General features: G+C 42.9%; 1 protein-coding gene across 1 annotated transcript; it reads right to left on the bottom strand.

The window, feature by feature from the left end:
- Nucleotides 1-7,722: 7,722 nt before the first annotated feature.
- CALM1 (calmodulin 1) lies at nt 7,723-18,848 on the bottom strand. Its single transcript, XM_068148767.1, has 6 exons — nt 18,734-18,848; nt 15,596-15,626; nt 14,528-14,671; nt 12,362-12,468; nt 10,847-10,982; nt 7,723-10,628 (listed from the first exon to the last, which is right to left on the bottom strand). The coding sequence occupies exons 1-6, from the start codon at nt 18,734-18,736 to the stop codon at nt 10,600-10,602; spliced, it is 450 nt and encodes a 149-aa protein (XP_068004868.1). The 5' UTR covers nt 18,737-18,848; the 3' UTR covers nt 7,723-10,599.
- Between the last annotated feature and the right edge of the window lie 888 nt (nt 18,849-19,736).

Raw genomic sequence — 19,736 nt, 5'->3', positions numbered from 1 at the left:
GCATGGCACTAAACAAAGCTTATACAGGGGAACAGCTTTCCCAGCAGCAAGTCTGGTTGTCACCTCTTTGTACTTTTCCCCCAGTGCCCACATTAAACACACCTCTGATGAGCACTCCTTGAATTTTCTCCTTTGCATTGGTTCTTCCTCTCTAACCCATGCAGGGAGTCTGGGAGCTTAATATAGGCTGTGGCTTTGCTTCTGCAGCAGAACTGCTGTAATTTGTGGCAGGTTGCATTCCCAAGGCCGTTTGTGTGTTTCACCTTTTTTCTTCTGTTTTAGATCTTTCCTCAAACACTTCTGCCCCCACTCACCTCTCTTCTCTGCAAGGATTGTCCCAGAGCTGGATCTACAGAAATCTCTCATCATTTCTAGAAAGACTCTTCTGTGTGAGTGCTTTACCAAAGGCATTCATCTTCTATTCCTCCCTAAGGTCATCAGTCCAACTTTCCTTCCTTTATTTATACTAGTAACAGCTTTTTCTTTTAAAACCTTTTTTCTTTTTTATAGAGGCTATAGTAAAAGAAAATTAAACATAAAAATAAAAATTAAACCACAAACTCTCGCTTTGTAAAGCTTGGTCAAAGATTCAAAGAAATTCTGAACTTACGATGAATCTGCCTTGTCCAGCTCATCCTGCCTAATTACAAGAGTTCATGGGCACTGAATTGGTAGTGCAGGTACAGACCACCATGATCGTAGAGCGATGCTCTCACTGTTTGTCTTGGAAAGAATGATGGAGTTTTGTATTTGGAAACATAAAAATGGGATATATTTGTGATTTATTGCAGACTGAAATATTAAACAGCAACCTATTCACTCAGAAGGAAGTACACTCAATCCATTAGAAAATCTGCACATAAAAAGACTTTGCCAATATGATAGCATAAGACTGAAGAGATTAAATAAATTCCAAAATTAACATTCAACAGGGTGCAGCCAGCAATAGCCCAAAGAAATGGTCCCATTTCCTCACCAGTTCAGCCATGTAACCTTAATGCCTACTGTAATTTTTACCGCATTAACTACGCAAATTAATTTAATCTGGAATTTAGTCAAGACAATGCCTGACAAGTTGTGAATTGCTACCTTGCTATACCAGTTGATTCTATAACCTCCGGGTAATAGCTTAGGATTTAAAGCTGTGTGTGAGATTCAGTATTGCTTCAGTAATTAACAGCCTGCAAACAGATTAGTTTCATATTTCATCCTTGAAGTAATGCCATAATTTGGCAATGTGAAGTCATTTGCATGTGATGGACATTAATCATGAATAAGTATCTGAATTCTTCCCCATTCTGTTAAAATGAGAAGCACTAAACTATATTCCATTATTTCATAGAAAGCAATGTACTGCAGGAGTCTCAAAAAGTACCTAGCTTTACCTATGCTAATAATTTTACTTTTTCATGTATACATATTCACTAATATAGCTTTGATATGAAGAAGCTTTTTGCCCCATCAGAGAAGGAAGGTTGTTTTCCCCCAGATAGTAAGTACCTACTGTATGGAAGCAAGACTGATGTGTCTAAGTACAGAGTACTGAAATGGTATAACTATTGCTTCATAAAACTTCAAACTACCATAATAATTTAATATCAATGCAATCAAACTTTATGTGGCTTTATCTTCAGGCATACTTCTGCAATCAAGAGCTTCCTACTTGTACTTTTTTTTAATGTGGGTTCTTCTGCAGTAGTTTAAGCAAATAGTAACTGATCTCCTAATCTAAAGCTGCCTATTAACAGAAATAAGTGCAGTGAGATGCTCTTTGTAGAATACATAAATTGTGGCTCATGAAGCCTAAGAAGAGATGGAGAATAAGTCTGAAGTGAAGAGACAGGGAGAAGAGAGTTGGTGGGAGAAGAGGGCTGGGAGAGATCCCAGTGTCTCTGGAGAGTTTGGCCCTGTTCCCACTTTCCTCACTGTCTCAGACTTCACACACCTTGCACCACATTATGGACCTAAATTCAAAATCTAATGCATTGATCTCCATTTGGAAAAACCCTTGTGCAGACGATCCCTTAAAAATCACCACAAGTGACTGCTTGAGCTTACATCTAATGTGATTCTGCTCAGGAGAAGTGAATGCAAAAGGATATGTGTCTCTATATATGGGAGACTGTGGGGCACTTCACATTTTCAAAGGCAGCAACTCTTCTGAGACAAAGGCAGCATTTTAGGAAAGCAGTGAAGAAATGCAGTGCATCCTTATAGCTACACTTACGCTAAGGGAGACTTCCAATGGCTTACCCTTGCAGCTTTTAGCTCAGGACAACCTGTTCTGTATCATTTTTTTTCTTTTCTTTTCTTTTGTCACAAATGCAGCTATTTCTGCAAGCCAAGCAAGACTCAAATCCACATCTACCAGCAGGAGGGGCATGAACAGAGCTCAGGAAGCCTTTCTTCTGCACCCTCACTTGTGTGATCGCCCTGTCTTAGGCAACACAGAGGAAAAAGATGCTTGGTGAGAAATCAACAGGTTAAGGCAAAACGTTGGTGGGTGTTTGTGGAAGTGGAGATATGAAAATAGATGTGTCATTAGCAGCCCTAATCAGAGGGAGAAATAGATGGGCTGATTATCCAGTTCAAACTGGGAGAGTTCATTTCCTTCATAGTAGCTCACTTGGTGCTGCATTTTGGATTTGTGATCCAAGCAGTGCTGGTAACACTGGGATGTTTTAGCTATTGCTGAGCAATGCTTACACAGCATCAAGATCTTTTCTGCTCCTCATGCTGCTCCGTCAGTAAGTGTGCTAGAGGTGCACAAGAAGTGGGGAAGGAATACAACCAAGCTGACCAAAGGCATATTGCAAATTGTATAATGTCATGCTGAGTACATAAAGCTGGGAAGGAAGAAGAAGAAAGGGGAGACATTTGAAGTGATGACATTTTGTCTTTCCAAAGAATCACTGTGTGGCAGAGCCCTTGCTGAACACCTGCCTGCTGATAGAAAGTGATTAATTCATTCCTTGGTTTGCTTTGCTTGCACATGGAGATTTTACTTTCCTGATTAAACTGTATTTTATCTCAACTCAAAATTCTTGCACTTTAACCCTTCTGATTCACTCCCTATCCCACTGGTGAGGTGAGCAGCTAGTGGGGCTGAGCTGCCCACTGAGGCAACCCTTGACAGCAGGGAAGATGAAAAGGGGGCAAGGGTCATGGGACAAGGAAACCTAGAAAAGTCTGAGGCACAAGTTGGGCCTGATAAAGGTAGATAATAAAATAAACAGGGAGGGGGCAGGACAGGCAGAAGACAGGCGGTATGAGATTACAGTGGATGGGTGGAAAAACCTAAGATCATTAAAGCACATCCTGATGCAGACCCCTGAGCTGCCCTCAATGCCCACATCTGCCTTTCTTATGCAAATCTGTGGGCAAAGCACTCTGTCTCCATTTCAGGTTGCAGTAGTGAATTACAGGACTGAAACAGTAGTGAAAGAACAAAGTTATTCCTCAAAGTTAGAAAGTGCCAGAATTGAGTTTCTCTGCCACTTTTCCCCCCTACTTTCCTCCCAGCTCCCTATTTTGTGGTTCTACAATGAAATCACCCTGTTTTGTCTTCTTCCCTAGTACAAGGGGGGCTGAATCAGCATGGTGCAGTGAGAGGAACAGTTCATCTGTTTTCTTGTGATGCAGGAATTAGGTGATGTGTGGGGACTGATAGAGAAGCTGGAAGAAGAGAAAAGCCAACCTGTGGGACAAGGCAGTCTGTTGCTGCCCGGGTAAACAACTGCTCATGGTCTTGAACGAGTCTGCTTGTGGACTCCTTGCATGGAGTAGGTTGACCACTCAGATTCAGCTGTGTACAGGCAGTTGCTTCCACTAGGCATGCTGGTCAAGAACTGCCTGACACAGAAGCTTAGACTGATTTTCAGACACAAAGGAAATTGTTACTGATGAGCTCTCTGTACCACACATAAGACATGATTATGACAAATGCAAATTGCTCAGATTGAGCTGTCAGAAATACTGGTTTTGACTTCAGGAAACTGTACCTCAGCTCCTTCCATTTGATAAAGACAAAGCATGTCCTTACTTTGTGGCCAAGAAAGCAAGATAATTGTCACAGGAAAAAAAATAAACTAGCAATTCTGTCTTTGGAACAAGAGATAAGTATTGGCTAGTGACTAGGTATGGAATAATGCATTCAAAAAGAAACTTGCAATTAAACATTTAATACACGGATGCAAAGTTGCTGTGGGCTGCATAGTAAGAGACAATTCAGAGTCATAACATCTTTGCAACAGATCAAACTGGAGTTTCATGGATAACTTTAATTGGGAGGGGTTTAAATTTTGAGTGTTTAGTTTTGAAGCCCAAAGACCATTCTTTTTGACATCATATTTGCCATGCGTATAAGTGTTTGCTATAGAAAACTGAGCTGGGGAAGAAATCACTTACCTTCCTCCACAAAGTAATTTGATGGAAAATAAATCAGCAAGACAATTTTCACACTTCAGCTGTGCTTTTCTCACTGTGTGGTAGAGCAAGAGATCTTCTTTGATAGTGAAAAAATGTTTGATATATTGACTTGCTTTACTGATTTAAGCTACTTGACTTTCATTCACCTACATATGGTGGAAAAAACTCAATAGGCATATAGGGTATGTGCATAGGAATTTTTACTTAATATCTAAAGAAACAAGTAAGTGATTAGAAAATATTTGTCAAATTTTATCCCAAAATCCTTTGCAAACTAGTTTTGATGATGTGGCAGATTCCTAGGGAGCTAAATACTCGGGGTTAAAATATTTTAAAGAGATTCAGGAAAATCCTGAGTCATGGTGCTGTTTCCAGCTAGAATTAAGTTATTTTTAATGCATTTGTACAGAAAGCTCCAAATTGGAGAGAATGTTTGGCAAATTCTGAACTGCTGAAGGCTTACAACTAGCTTTTCCAGGTTGCATACCTTCAGGTATACATAGAGTTAGCAGAGACAGAGGAGGCTTTGGCAGGTGGTTCAGGCAAACTAAGTGAGAGTAGTGCTGCTAGAAAAACTTATTGTCCAGGGAGCTCACAGTCAAATATTGATAGCTTTACAGGCAACAAATACTCCATGAAACAAAACTACAGTGCAGTCCCATGCTTTGGTATTCTTTTTGCTCTCATCCTATCCCTTCCTTTTACCATACCCTTTCTTGGAATAGTTACTATGTTACCAGCATTGTCATTGCCAACCCCACTACAAACTGGTAAAATAGGGAAAGCTATTTACTGCCTCTTTATTGAATTCTCAGATGATCCAGTGGTCTCCTACTCAAATATTGTATTCATTTTAAATGCTTAAGCTGGCAGGGGAAGTAATATTTTTGTTCAAGAAACGGCTTCTCAAATACATTGCATGCAGAGACCTAGAAATAATAATAAAAAATATTCAGAAAACATTTTGATTCATCAGCCCAGTTTTCATAGTGTACTTCAACCACTAATGATCTTAGATGTGTTTGCCATGAGAAGACTGCACTATGAATAATTCTTTCAATTTTTCTGCAGATGCTGACTTCTGAGGCAACTGAAAGCATCTCCGTGGAGATCTGTACATTTCCCAGTTGACAAAACTATGAAAAATCAGAGCAAGAGCTCACCACATACGAGGCTGTGGTACTCTCTGCCAACTAGAGCCAGCTTTGTCCAACACCTCTATGGATGCTGTAAAGGACATTTGTAACTTTTTTGGTCTCTGATGGCAATATTGGGAGACCTGTTTCTCAGCTTTGTAACATACTCTACAGTGCTAGTGTCACTCAGTGTATGAGACTCCAGAGGGACTTGGGAGAAATTTAATCCCAAGATTTCTGTCACATGTGGGTTTTTCATCCCAGCATAGCTTGGTGGCCAAAAGAGCTGTGCTGCACTGAACAGTGCTTTGCCTCTGCAGAGCCAAGTACTGCACAGGGAAGAGGGTCCTTATCAGAGCTCTGGAGAGCAGTGCACAAGCAGCTGGTCTGCCCTATTCTGCTTCTGGTTACTGGCACCAGAAAGATGGAGAACACCACCAGCATTTTATTGCTAGGTATCAGCTGTGCTTAATCATCCATGAGACCATACAGTCTACCCAATCAGCAGCTCTGACATTTATTGGAATACTTGGCCAGTTCAGTTTGAAACTGGATTTACTAATATCAAACTTAAATCAAATTTCAACTATATAGTCTGAATGCTTCCCTAGGATACTCACCGACAGAGGTTCTTGGAAAACATAAATCCTCCAAGTACTGATGCCCTCATACAAATTTTCCATGGCAAATAGCATCAGGAATCTTTGGAACTCCAGATCCATATAGAATTCATCATCTAACTAATTACTACAAAATATTATATTTGGATTAAAAAACAAAAAAACAAACAAAAAAAAAAAAACAAAAAAAAGAAAAAAACAAAAACCCAACCCCACAGCAAACCCCCAAACCCCTACCAAAACACACTTCTAATGTTTTGGAGTTGCAATGCTGTTACATGAAAATCCCCACACAACTCTATGTATGTTTGTCTTACTGACCTTAAACATCCACCTGCTCTATTTGCAAATATACCATTTACTTTAAGCATCAGTCAGGAGAAACGTGGCATCAGCCTTCATCACCCATCCTCATGTGGCTGCTAGATGTCTGCAGTCAGGAGACAGGCTGTGGTCCTGCCACAGTCCTTTGTCAGATTTTACTTAAGTCATTAAATTTTAAAATCAAACCAAACCCCCCCTCCCACAAAACAAAATAAACCCAAACTCACTCTTACTGGATTGTAGTAAAACAAGTGTTCCAGTTAGTTCCATGGCAGGGAAAAAGCAAGCTCTGTTAACCACTTCTAAATCCTAAAATTGTACTTTTAGCTTAGGGTGGTGTCACCTGGGAACAAGGATCTGCATTAACATCACACACATACGGCAGTATAGGGACCAAGGCACAACCTCATCCCTCCTCACCTGGGCAGGCACAGGGACTGATAGCTGCAGCACACCAGCCTGCCCAGAGGCTAGACCCACTCCCACACGTGCATTTAATGCATTTAGTATGATGCTGGGCAGTTACTTGATCAGTTTTTGATAGCATCTGTGTTTCCAAAGCTGCACAAGTGTGACAAATGGTTGAGGACTAAGTCTTCTACCACATCAGTACCTTCCCCCTCCCACCCCCACCCCCAAAAATAAAACAAATGCCCCATACCTGGAGACATTTCAGTGCCTGAATTAATAAAATAAGCATGATAATGAGTAATCTATGTTAAGCATTTTCTTACCCTTTATTTTTTCATTATGATCAGGAGTATGATTAACAGCAGTTTAAACTTTAGCAGTACAATTTCAGTATTAAATATAAAACTACACTGCAAGTTGATGTATTTTAAAAATGGTTATGTATACTCTAGCCTTAAATTTATGTATCAAATACAAGTAATTCAATTGTTTCTTGCCTTGACAATTAACATATCTAACAGATTTCAACAAGCCAGACACCCATCTTTTCCATTAAAAAAAAAAAATAAGCAAGCACACCAACTCTTATTCATAGCAAGGGGGTGTAAAGATTCAACACTTGCCTGAGTGTTGTGCAAAGAATAGCAGGTTTGAAAGAGCCAGTTAAGTAAGTGTAATGATAAACCTAAAGCTAAGCTGGAGGACCTTTAGATTAACTTCATATTTCATGTATTACTTGCATCAGTTGAGAGCAACATGAGTTACAGAACTTGCATGAAAACAAGCCACTTACAAGCAGGTGGTTAAGCTTGATCAGTTTATTAAAAGGATTATATGACACGGTTGCCTGCAATAGCAGGGGACTGGATCTGATGACCCAGGAAGTTCTTTCCAGTCCCATGTTTCTAAGCCATGCACCGAGTGTATCCAGCCCACACTTTCACATTTGGAAAAAGCCAAAGCCACACACACACTCACAGAAAAATAAAATAAAAAAGTCCTTGATGACACCATTTCATTTCTCTAGATATTCACTATGCAGAAGGGAACAGAGCTGAAGTCCTGTACAGAGGATACATTTACTCGAGGTTGATGTGGTACTGAAGTCAGTTAATAATTAGATACCTCCAGGCAGATTCAGTTACAGGGCATACCAACACTGCACACTGCCAGACAATTTCTAATCAAGCCAAGAACCTCTTGCAGGAATGAGGTCTCTTTACTAGCAAGCACAGAGCACACCGAATAAGCTAAAAGCAGCTGTTCTTAAATGAACTACCCTACCAACCGTGAGTGAATGACAGATAGATGGTAAGAAGCATTTACCTACTCAACAAGATCTCTCTGCACACTCAGGCAGAAGTAATTAGTTCAGAGCAGCAACCATTGCTCCTATCTTGCCTGTCTCTTGAGTACGTTCTCTTTAAAAGCTGGTCTGGATTCTGTGCAGCCATTCTCAAACACTACCTGTAAAGTAGCATTTTTAGCCTTGCATGGCAGCTGCACTTTCCAACAGTAGTCAGACATTCCCATCATTGTGGTCAGTTTGCTAGGACAGCATATACAGCCATAGCAAAAAGCCTTTTCAACAACTTGAGATCTAAACAATTGCCTACATTCAGCCCATCTAACTTTTAGGCACTTGGTTAAGGTGTCTGGGACCATAATAACCCAGAACTTTCCCCCCCAACCCCCCAGAAATGAAAACAAAACAAAAAGGAGGAAAAAAAAATAATCACTGAAGGCAGATAGTCTCAACTGCCTTCTGGAGGTGTCTTTTGACCCCCACTGAGCAAAGCTGCATTTCAAGCAACCAAGTTCTTAACACAGGCACCTCAGTTAGACAGGATGAATGGAGACTTGCATCTCTTTCAAGAGATAGTATCAAAACTCTCCAAAACCAAAGGTAATTAAGCAATTAAGGTTTGCAACTCCTTACGTTTGGAAACAAACTTACAGTCAAGTAATTAAGCTGCAGTCCCTCCCTCCCAAGCATAAAAGCCCTCCATATGGAGGCTTTGCTATTAAAAAAAAAAGCGCATTCTTCTTTCAAAGGAGAGTGGACATGGCTGCTTTGCCACTCATTCATGAGGAAGCTGAAGGATCAGAGAACACTTACTCAGAGACCTGGAATGACTAAGCACTGCTAGTGCATGCAAAGCAGAAGTAACAAGATGGTTTTTAAATTAACCCTAGTCCTCTTCTCCACCCCACAAAATTCATGCAAGTGTTTGAGAAGATAGTCAAGACATAATAGCCCCAGTTTACAAAAAGGCTAAGGGTTGTTTGCTGTCATTTTTTCAGTATTGTAAAAGAAATGTCCTTTTGTATTCTGTGGGTAGAGAAATGCATTTTTGGCATGTTTGAGAATCGTATCTATGAAGTCCGTGCTTTAGATTCTCCAACTAGTTTCTATAACCTGTCAGAAAAAAACATAAGCAACCTAGACATGTTTCCCCAGTATTGACAAGCATGCTCAGAGCTCTCCACTTTAGTGAAATGAGGTGTTACTTCTGTGCTGATAGTTGACGAGTCAGCATTACACGACTTTGAGACCAACTAAATTAACATTGTCGTAATATGAAAGGCAAGCACAAGTTCATTTATTTATAGCAAAGGTCTTGGGTTACAGGAGGTCAGTTCTTGCCATCTTGAAAAGATAGGGGATAACTTATTGCATACATGTGCATTATAATTTAGCAGCAAGTCATTCATAGAAACACTTCCCTCCTACTGCTTTTTTGGTTTAGTTTCTCAATTATATATATATTTTAGCTTTACAAAGCATTTAACACCACCTTTAAGTTAATGGTCTTTTATTGGAAAAAAAGACTAGCATTTACAACTTGGAATGGACATAAATTGTAATATCTTGAACAGCAATGTTGATAGTTGTGCTGAAGTCCACAGGCTACTCCGCCAGCTCCAAGTCATGGTACAGAAGGTTTTAAAAACATGAGAGTCCAAAGATGCTCCCTTGGTGAAGGTTTCTTAAAAATTTTGTGAACGGTAACAGCTCGACACCCGTTTCACTATAGTGCAATGCAGACAATGTTAAAACCATATCTTAACAGACATGCCATCCATAGTTAAAATCATCCTATTTTTGGAGCACACTGCTACGTACAGGAGAACCATTCAACCTTTAGGGCATTTTCTCTAAGTTTTGCATCCTTCAACCATTTTGCTGCATACCATCCTGAGGTATAAACCAATTTTAAAGTAAACCAGCTATGACAATTTATACTACAAATTGAACTAGAATCCACTATTGAACAAGAGAGCGGATCCTTTAGGTTGGTTTTGTTTTGGTTTTTTTTTCCTTCCTTAATACAAATGTCTGACTGTGCTCAATTGTCAAGCTGCATGCATGAAAAACTGGCCAGCCCAAACAGTGTAATAATTATTAGCAAATGGAACTTTTGAGTTCACTAAGTGCTTCCTTTTTTTATTATTTTCAAGGTAGTACGATTATTTATATTGTAAAACTGATGTTTAACTTTATCTTTTGGGGACAGGACCACCAACCATTACATGCAGTTTGTGGACAGAAGGTATTTTGACATTCAGTTTTGCTATACAGAAACAGAATGAATAAATGAACATTTTTTTTTTGCAAGAGGTAAGTAAAAGATTCAATTTGATTCTTCTAGAGGAAAAAAGGTGTAAAGGAGGTCTCTTCACTTTGCAGTCATCATCTGTACGAATTCTGAAAAGATAAAAAGTCACTGTGATTTACTGTCTCCAGAACACTTCAACCAGTAAGTCTCTTAAGCATGTCTGGCATTAAAACATCCCTTCCACTGCATATAAGTTTGTTTGCAGAAATGGAGTAACTGAATAAATAGGTGTCTCAAGTACAATTGATGCCCTACGCAAGACTTTTACTCAGAGTAGTGGTTTTTAGTCAAGACAAGCATCTTTTACCTTCATAGTTGACTTGCCCATCCCCATCAATGTCTGCTTCTCTGATCATTTCATCTACTTCTTCATCTGTTAGCTTTTCTCCTAAGTTTGTCATAACATGACGTAGTTCTGCTGCACTGATATAGCCGTTGCCATCCTGTCAGGAAAGAGTTGCACGACATCATGACTGACAATCCCAACAAGACCTCTGGAACCATATCTAGGTTCCCTGCAACTGGTGAACTAGCTTTGCAGCACTTGGGGTGGATAAACAGACCTGGTACACTATATACCTCTCCAGTATGTGCTAGCCCCTTTGCTTTATGAAGCATGCATGCTGCTAGGTTCTCGTACACAGTTATTGTACTGTAATAACTGCATGCCTTGATTTAAAATAATGAAAAATATAGTAGTTACAAATATTCTTTAAAAAAAATACAAAAAACCCACCAGAAAGTGTTTTGTTTAGTCTCTACTGCCTAAGCAAGGCCAAAAAAACCCACCCAAACCATTTCTCTCTCCCATGTAACACTACCTCTAATAACCAGACTGTAGGTGGCTAGGGTAGGCTTCTTGGATAAGACGATATAGATCTTTAAAGAACACATTTAAATTACACTTGTAAGGAGTTGTGAGAGTCAGTGTTTCATTAGCAGTGTCCAAACCTAGATTTCATCCCATGCTCTTTCAGAATTTACCCTTCTTTTAACAGGAAAAATATACTAGCTTAGGGAAGAATTTTATAGGATGATCACAAGTTGTTAAGCTTTCTCAGTGGCCTTAAATATAAACCTAGTCTGTAAAAACAACACCACAGGGTTTTATTTCCTCTGAGACATTTTCACCTAATTACTAAACACTGTTTTCCCCACAAAAAGCAGTCAGATCATCTTCCACACATGTACGTGCATCAGCTTAGCAGCCACACCATCCACTACTCAACACAAGTTTCTTATGACATCTGTTACACTCAAGCAATTAGAAGTGGAAAAACCCTGTTCTAGAAATAATTGACTTTCATCTATGACCAGGTATCCTTAAAAGATGATGCACCAGTTCTTAAGTCTTCCTGAAAGCAACATTAGAGTCCACCTTGGAAAAAGAACATGCATGATTTCATTTCCCTCTATAATACAGATGACACCTTAGCTTCAAAAGCTTCTATAAATAAGACCTTGTGCATCCATGCAAACATTTCTTCATTTCTCTCAAAGTCAGAGGGTACTGAACATCCTGCTGCCCCTCGCCTCCCAGAAGCCCACAGGCATCAAGTTCTGCTCATCTCTTCTCCTAACAAAAGGCCACATAAGTTTTCCTCCTGGATGAAGGCCAAAGCTTAGACCTGCTGTGTAAAGCAGGTATAATCAGCTTGCAACAATGCCAATTCTGCTTCCAAAACAGCCCCTGCTCTGTTTCCAGATTCTTCTGCTTCTACTAGAGAACCTTTTTTTCCTCCTAGACCAGAAGAGAGAAAAAGCCAAGGAAAAGATAGATATCATTACTGCTTCTAGGAAGTATTTGTACTTTTAATAATACCTTGTCAAAGACTCGGAATGCCTCACGGATTTCTTCCTCGCTGTCCGTGTCCTTCATTTTTCTGGCCATCATGGTTAAAAATTCAGGGAAGTCGATAGTTCCATTGCCTTAATGAAAAGAAACTTTCAAAAATTAAACTTCCATGCTTTCATTCACACCAAAAAATAAATATATCATCTGCCATTTAATTTAGCCAGGGACAAGACTGACACATTCTCCATATATCATTCCAATCGGTCTTCTCCCCAAATCACTACCACTACCTTTCTGCTACTACAGCTTGCAGTAACCACTGTCACTGCAGTGTTTCAGCACAGTGAAAGCAACTATTGTCTTCTCTCCAGGTCAAGCCATACCATTTGAGACCAAAGTGGCAAATAAGATGTTAGTCTGCCGCTCCAAGGATAACCAATATTAAGAGACTTATGTTTACCTCAGATTGCTCCCCAAATTGATTTTTTTGTTTCTTTAGACCCCCCCCAATTGCTATGGGAGATTACAGAAGGGAATACAGGAATACATCACATGGCTGGCACTACAAATCCAGGATATCTAAAATCTGAGAAAATTACACTTCACAAAGCTGCACAAATACTTGATAAAAATCAACTTCCTTATCAACATATGCCGTACACCACAACAGTAATGCTCCATTTTAAGGGGCAACAAAATCTCTAAATTCCAGCCATGTGATAAAAAAGCTGCCATTTGGCACTTCTGATAAGCTCAGCAGTCAGTGTTCTTTTAAGTATTTCACTGCAAAAATGAAAAACCCTGGTAACATCCAGGTCTTTGATCTAAGATTTCTGTTCTTTGTTCTAAGTAAGAATTCAAACTTCAGGCTGCTCAAAGCTACAAGTAAGGTAGAACTGTGAAGAAAAAAAGTTTAAAACAGCAGAAACTAGAATTGCATAGTCATGATTCAGTCCTGTGTGGCAGAACCTCCATGTTAAATAGTCCACTGTACAGTTAAGATCTACCTATTGCTTGAGGGAAATGCGCAAACTCATTGAGTAATTATAGCAAAGCAGCTAAATAAATGGAGAAAACCTTTGCAGCTTAAGAACTACAGAGTGAGGCTTATTGTCAAATTTCATCACCTAAATTTGAGCAGAGGTCATGTACTCAGCTTTAAAAAAAACTTAAAAGCAAACATGTAGAATAATGGCCAATCATTCTGCCACAAACCAAATACAAACAGATGGGCAGGCATACTAATCCGAAATCCTCCTCTTTTTCATCATATTTATCAGTGTCCTGATCTTTCATCTACCAGAGAAGGACTGTGGATTGCAGCCTAGAGAAGCCATCATACACAAACTCTAACACTGAAAATACTGAAGTTTTCCAGCTTCTGCATCCAAGAGTTAGTTATTAAGTTCCTCTTATACTTTTAGGAAATGTAGCTGTAATTAATGTAGCTTGAAAACATGGTTGGATAACCTACACTCTTGCCAATACTGTCACTCTTTTTTCAGAGATTAGAGAAAATTCACTATCACAACCAACATAAAAGATCAGAGCCTTCACCTCACTGAGCAGGTGAAAGAATTATTCCTTTTTATGACTGCTGCCCATCTGGAGTCTCAGAAACAAAATATGCAATTACCCTTTTTGGCATCCACTAAAAATAATTCCGATAGACTTGATATGGGGAGGTTTTCCTGCTTTTGCCTCAAACCCCTTCCATCTATTAGTGAACCAATACACCACATTAATCTATACAATCTCTCCATGTTGCATGTTCAGTTCTTGGATTCTTAGCACTATTCCAGCTCCTGCATTTTTTGGCCTTCAACAAAAACCACAGACAGCTATTAATACCAACACGGGCTGACAAACCCTGGGTGGAAATACAGGTTAACAGCAGGTCAGGGCAAGTCAGGTAACAATACGAAGCTGTGACCCATAAAATATTAAAGGCAAACAGCATAACTTTGGCTCTGCCCATCTCCTTTTTAGTCCTGCTAATACAATTAGCATCTTAACTGCTATGCAGAGAGTAATCAAAAAATTGACACCTCTGAGTTCAGGTTCTACCAAGAATTTTGAAAAGGTTTCAAAAGATCTGTATCACAGAATCTTCTCCACACAGTCCAAGCCCAGGTGTTGAGATCATACATACTTAAGATGATCATAGTGCTAAGAACTCTTTTCAACACTTACCATCAGCATCTACCTCGTTGATCATATCCTGCAACTCTGCTTCTGTTGGATTTTGACCCAATGACCTCATGACAGTTCCCAGTTCTTTTGTTGTGATAGTACCATCACCATCTTTGTCAAATAGGGAAAAGGCTTCCTTGAATTCTAGAGGCAGAAACAGTCCCAATGTTTAGTAACGTCACCAGCATGAGACAACTCCATACTAAAAAAAGCACTCCCCTATCAATGCCTAGTACAATTTTAAGAAACATTTAAGCTAACTGTCCACGTACAGAGATAATTAACACTCAGACAGCAATAAGCATTTACTTAGAATATCAAGACAATTTGTATAGTACATTCAAATTTATTTAATGTGGCTACTATCTTCATTAAAGCTCTAGAATGCATTTGAACATCATCTTGCTTGAGGCACAGCTGCAACATACATAGAAGCTACCTGGGATAAAAGCAAAGGGACCCATTGGGTTCTCATCACCAAGTTATTTTTCCTGTATGTCTGTTGCCATTTACCACTTATTTTTAAGGTACCAGATAACAGGAATCAGTATCAGCCACAAGTAGGCGACTGATCTCCACAAAGTCAAATAATGCTCCTTCTCCTAACCAGCTTGAATTATAGGCACTGCTGGAAGTTACTTAAAAGACACTGGCTTATATTAATGTGTAATAAATCCATTTCAGGTTTATTTGTTGTCATTTCACGCTTATCTTCACTTTATTAAAAAAAAAAAAAAAAAAGAAGAGAGTACCTAGGTCTGCTTTGACTCCAAGAAGTTCTCTTGAGTCTAGCAATTATTTCTGTTTGCAAGAAATCTAGAAGGACTTGGCTCAAGTCTGAAAGTCTAAAAAAAATCATTATCTGTAGTCCAAGGAACAAGCAGTCTAAATTAAGAGGCAACAAACCAGTAATCTTAATTTTTTTTTTCAAGTGAGTGCTTTTCAGAAATGTGTTAGTACAGGCTAGAAATTGTCAAAGTTTTTCCATTATGCACAAGATATTTTCTTTTAGTCACAACAGTCACAAGGGGTTAGCAAAAAAATATCATTTCTCATCAAGACACTTACCAGCAATCTGTTCTTCAGTCAGCTGATCAGCCTACACGAAGAATAGAACATTTTAGAATATCGTTTACCTCTAGCTATGTCAAGCCACTAGACACTTTAGATTTCAGTAGTGGTTGATCACTACTTCTACAAAGCCACTTTCAACCCCTGCAATTCTTCTCCTGCAAGGAGATTCCACTCACCTAAACCATGCAACTGTTTCCAAAAGCATTTTCACAGCTGATTTGTTTTGAAATTGCAAATGAAGAACCAGACATGCCATCCTTCAACTTGTGAGGATTCAGTTTGGTCAAGTGAAGGATATAAGACAAGTTCCTTGCAACTGATCAGAGAGGCATGAAATCCTTAATGTGTTTGGCTTTCTCCTCACATCAGATATCACCGCTAGCAGTACAGTGACCCTAATATTGCGTGGGGGTACTTGCACAGTGGACTAATGTCAAGTGTGCCACCTAGTGATCTAACACCAAAGTCTACCCTCCCCCACCACACCGCATCAAGTATTAGCCTACGGTAAGCTTAACGGAAAGGACTGTGCTCTGATATTAGGAGGAATTACTACTCAGTATTATGGAGCTTTTTGCCATCTCTAACAATGGAAGTGCCTATTTTTCAAGCACTGCACTATTTTCCCATTCAGCCAAGTAATCTAAGGTGCCTCACACTGATACGCAGGTTGTTTTGTACATTATTTTAAGTAGAAAGATTTAAAACGTCTAAGACCTTTGGTACATCAAAAGACCACTGCTACATTCAAAAAGGGAAAAGAAATGGGCTTTCCTAGAGCTTAACTGTGCTAACCACATCCTTCCAGAAGCCTCCCCACTCTGTATGGATAGAGCATCACAAAAACCTCTGCTGCTTGGACTCAAAGTAGTTAACCAGCTCCTAATGAAAAAATAAGCTTCCCTACTAATTAGAAAGGAAAAAATGTGGCATTTTTACACACCTAGTCATAGATACTAGAGAATACATGGTACTAGCTCATTTTAAACTCATCTGATTGGACAGTTTTCACTAACAGATCAGACACTTTTGCAGGTCAGAGAAAGCAGGCATCCTGGAACCCTCTTCTCCTGAATCCAAGTATAAAAAACACTTTACTGTAGTAAAGAAGAACAAATACAATGGAGAGTTAACAGGCTATACAATCTAAGATCTTGCATACAGAAATAGGGTAGGGTTGAAAGCCTGCTGTATATGTTAAATGATATGCACATTTCACCTGTAAACAGGTGTTAAGTGTGGGCTTTTTATACATTTTAATGTCTGTATGTAATGATTAAACCATTTCCCACATGCACAGTGGGGTGGAAGGGGGCAAAAGTGTAGAAATGCACCCAGCCAAAGACAAGAGTTCAAATTTAATAAATCTTCAATAACAGCAGAAAACTTGTGTTTAAAAGCCAGTTCCTCCTTCTACAGTCTGCTATTTTCCAGAAAATGAAAGGTTTTACTGAAAGATTATCCAAGGAATTTACATAACAGACTCAGTGCCCTGCAGAACAGGAAACAGAGCCACACCTCGGCAAAAAACCTCCAGCCCACAGCACCAGCTCACTGCCCCATTAGTCGGAGCTCATTCCAGGTTTCTAAAAATCGGTTTTCAAGGAAAAAAAAAAAAAAAAAGCCAACCACAAAACAAAACCCAGACAACTTCACACACTGTAATGCCAGAAGCACACAATCCGACCTTAAAGCGCCTCAGGGTTCACCTTACCACGCAACAGGCACAACTACTGCCCGCTTGCCCTAGCTACGGGACAAAGGTACCAGGGCTGGAGCCACCACCCCACCCAGCCAAGTCATCAAATCCTGTCCTGGTGATGTCAGCCTTCCCCGACAGGAAGGGGAGACGGAGAGACAGAGCCGAGGAACACCCAGATTGCCGAAATGTGATTAGAGGTCTGCCTGCAACTGTTTCACCACTCTTGTAGGAAGCGAAAAATGGCCGGGAAAATCCCAGCCTTTCCTCTTGCCCTCTCTTGCGTGCAGTCCGGGCTCGCAGCGCAGCGCCCGACGGCCGGGGATGATGTGAGCCGCTCCCAGAGCCCACCATCGATGCTTTTCGGAACGCACGGCAGAGGCTGGCATCGCCCTGGCCGGGGAGCGGGCGGCTCGCAGCCCGGCGGACGCAACAGGCGCCTTTCCCGGCCAGCAGCCACCCACTGCTGCAGTGCGTCCCCGCTTCCCCTCCCTCTACAGCCGCCGGCACACAACGTCCTCATCCTTCAGCCAGGACCCGCCTGGGCTCCGCAGCCATCCCTCCCCATCCCCTTCCCTCCCCTCGGCGGCGGGGGTGGTGGCTCATCCCCCGTAGCCCACCAGGGAGGACAAGAGGCTGCGCTCCCCACGCCAAGCCCCTCGTGCGGGCGTTGGGCCGTTTCCAACCGAGCAACACGCATTGCGCCCCGATCTCCCCTAGCTAGGGGGTGCGCGGGGGCCGCGGAGAAAGAGGAGGAGATATGATGTAATGCAGACAACGACGGGCTTCGCTGCTGCTGCGTTTTACTGGGAGATGGAGGGGGGGATGATAGTGGTAAGGACGCAGTAACTGCAACGCGGTGCCCTCCCCCGGGCCGCCACCGCCGCCCCCCCTCACTCACCCACCCCCCCCAGTCCCTGCGCAGTGCAGCTGGAGCCGAACGGGATCCTCGCCCGCAGCCTCGCGCCCCGCCCGACACGGCCCCCACTCCGCAACGCGCCCTGTCCGGCGGAGGGTTCGCAACCCCGGGGAACAGTGTTCGTCCCTTTCCGGAGGGAAGCGAGTGCCGCCTGCGGGAAAAACCGAGGCGGGGCCGCGGCGGGAAGAAGCGGGGCGCCCACTCGACAGGCTCCAAGGAAAGGGGAAGTAAGCGGCGGAAGAGGAAGGGCCGCAAACCCGCGGTGATCCCGCGCAGGGCGGAGGCATCAGCGTTTACCATCCCGCTCACCCCACAGGCACCGCGGCGGGAAGGGCTGCGGCCTCCCCCTTCCCCCTCCTTCCTTCCCCCCCCCATTCCCCCCCCCCGAAAAGAACCCAGCTCCACTGACCCGACCGTCCCTGGCTCCGCATTGAGCTTCTATCAAGTCCTCTGTGCGCGAAATCCGCGGCAGCGAGGACACCCCGAGCCTTGGTCGGCCGGTCGAGCTACCTACCATGGCGTGATGGCGGTGGGCCCAGCGGCGGCTGCACGAACTGCGCGACCACGAGCGGCGGCGACTGCTGCCTCCTCCCCAGCGCGGCTCAGAGAAGTGCTGGGGCTGTGAGCCTGCGCGGCCCCACTATATATGTAGGGCGGTATCCCTCCGCCGGAGCGGGGCCTTTTTCTCTCCTCCCCGGCGCGGTATGTGTGAGGGTGACTGCGGCGAGCAGCCCTGCCCCCTCCGCGGCCCGGCCCCTCCCCTCCCCCCGGCGAGCCCGCTACCCCCCTCCCCCAGCCCCCCTGCAGACCCGCGGGCGCTAGCTCGCCCGCCTCCAGAGGCGCGGCTGGCGGCTGCCTGCCCGCTGCGGGAGCCGGGCCAGCGGAGGGCTTCGACCAAGCGGTGCCCTCCCTACCCTCCTCCCACCGTGCTTTACTCCCTTTTCTCTGTTTCCTCGTTCCCTGAGGTAAGAGCCACGCAGGGACAGGCGGGTGAGCAGCCCCCTTCCCCTCCCCCGCCAGCTTCCGGGGCGACACGGCCCCAGCTCGCTGCAAGCTGCGCGCCTTTTCCCCGGCCCCGAAGCCGGATGGCGAGAGTTGAGGGCAGATCGGCCCGGGCACTGGCCATTTTCCACCGAGCACTGGTGCCATCGGAGACCGCAGGGGCCAGTGAGGCCGGCGGGGAGAGAGCTGCCCGCCGCGGCGCTGCGTCACCGCAAGGGCCCCGCCAAATCCCCGCCGGCACCGCATCGAGGCCTTTCCCCATCGCTCTCTAGGCCGGGACCCCCGGGGGTGAGAGGAATCTCGGACGAGTTAGTGCTTTTTTTTTTTTTTTGTTCTAGACAGCATCCGTGCTGGTGCTGCTGTAGCCTGCGGCTCCCCACCTCCCCTCCACCCCCGGGGAGCCTGGAGCGGCACCTGGGAGAGGATGATGGCACGGGAGGGTGTTGTTTTAATAAAGCACATTTAGGGGAAATCTGAACAACGGGGGTGTCGTGGAGGCTGTGAAGCCGGTACGT

This window comes from Melanerpes formicivorus, unplaced genomic scaffold, assembly GCF_026170545.1.
Source record: "Melanerpes formicivorus ecotype bairdi unplaced genomic scaffold, bMelFor1.0.p_v2 SCAF_17, whole genome shotgun sequence".
Taxonomy (NCBI): domain Eukaryota; kingdom Metazoa; phylum Chordata; class Aves; order Piciformes; family Picidae; genus Melanerpes; species Melanerpes formicivorus.
The sequence above is the reverse complement of the archived record's forward strand: the minus strand, read 5'-3'. Positions and strand labels throughout refer to the sequence as shown.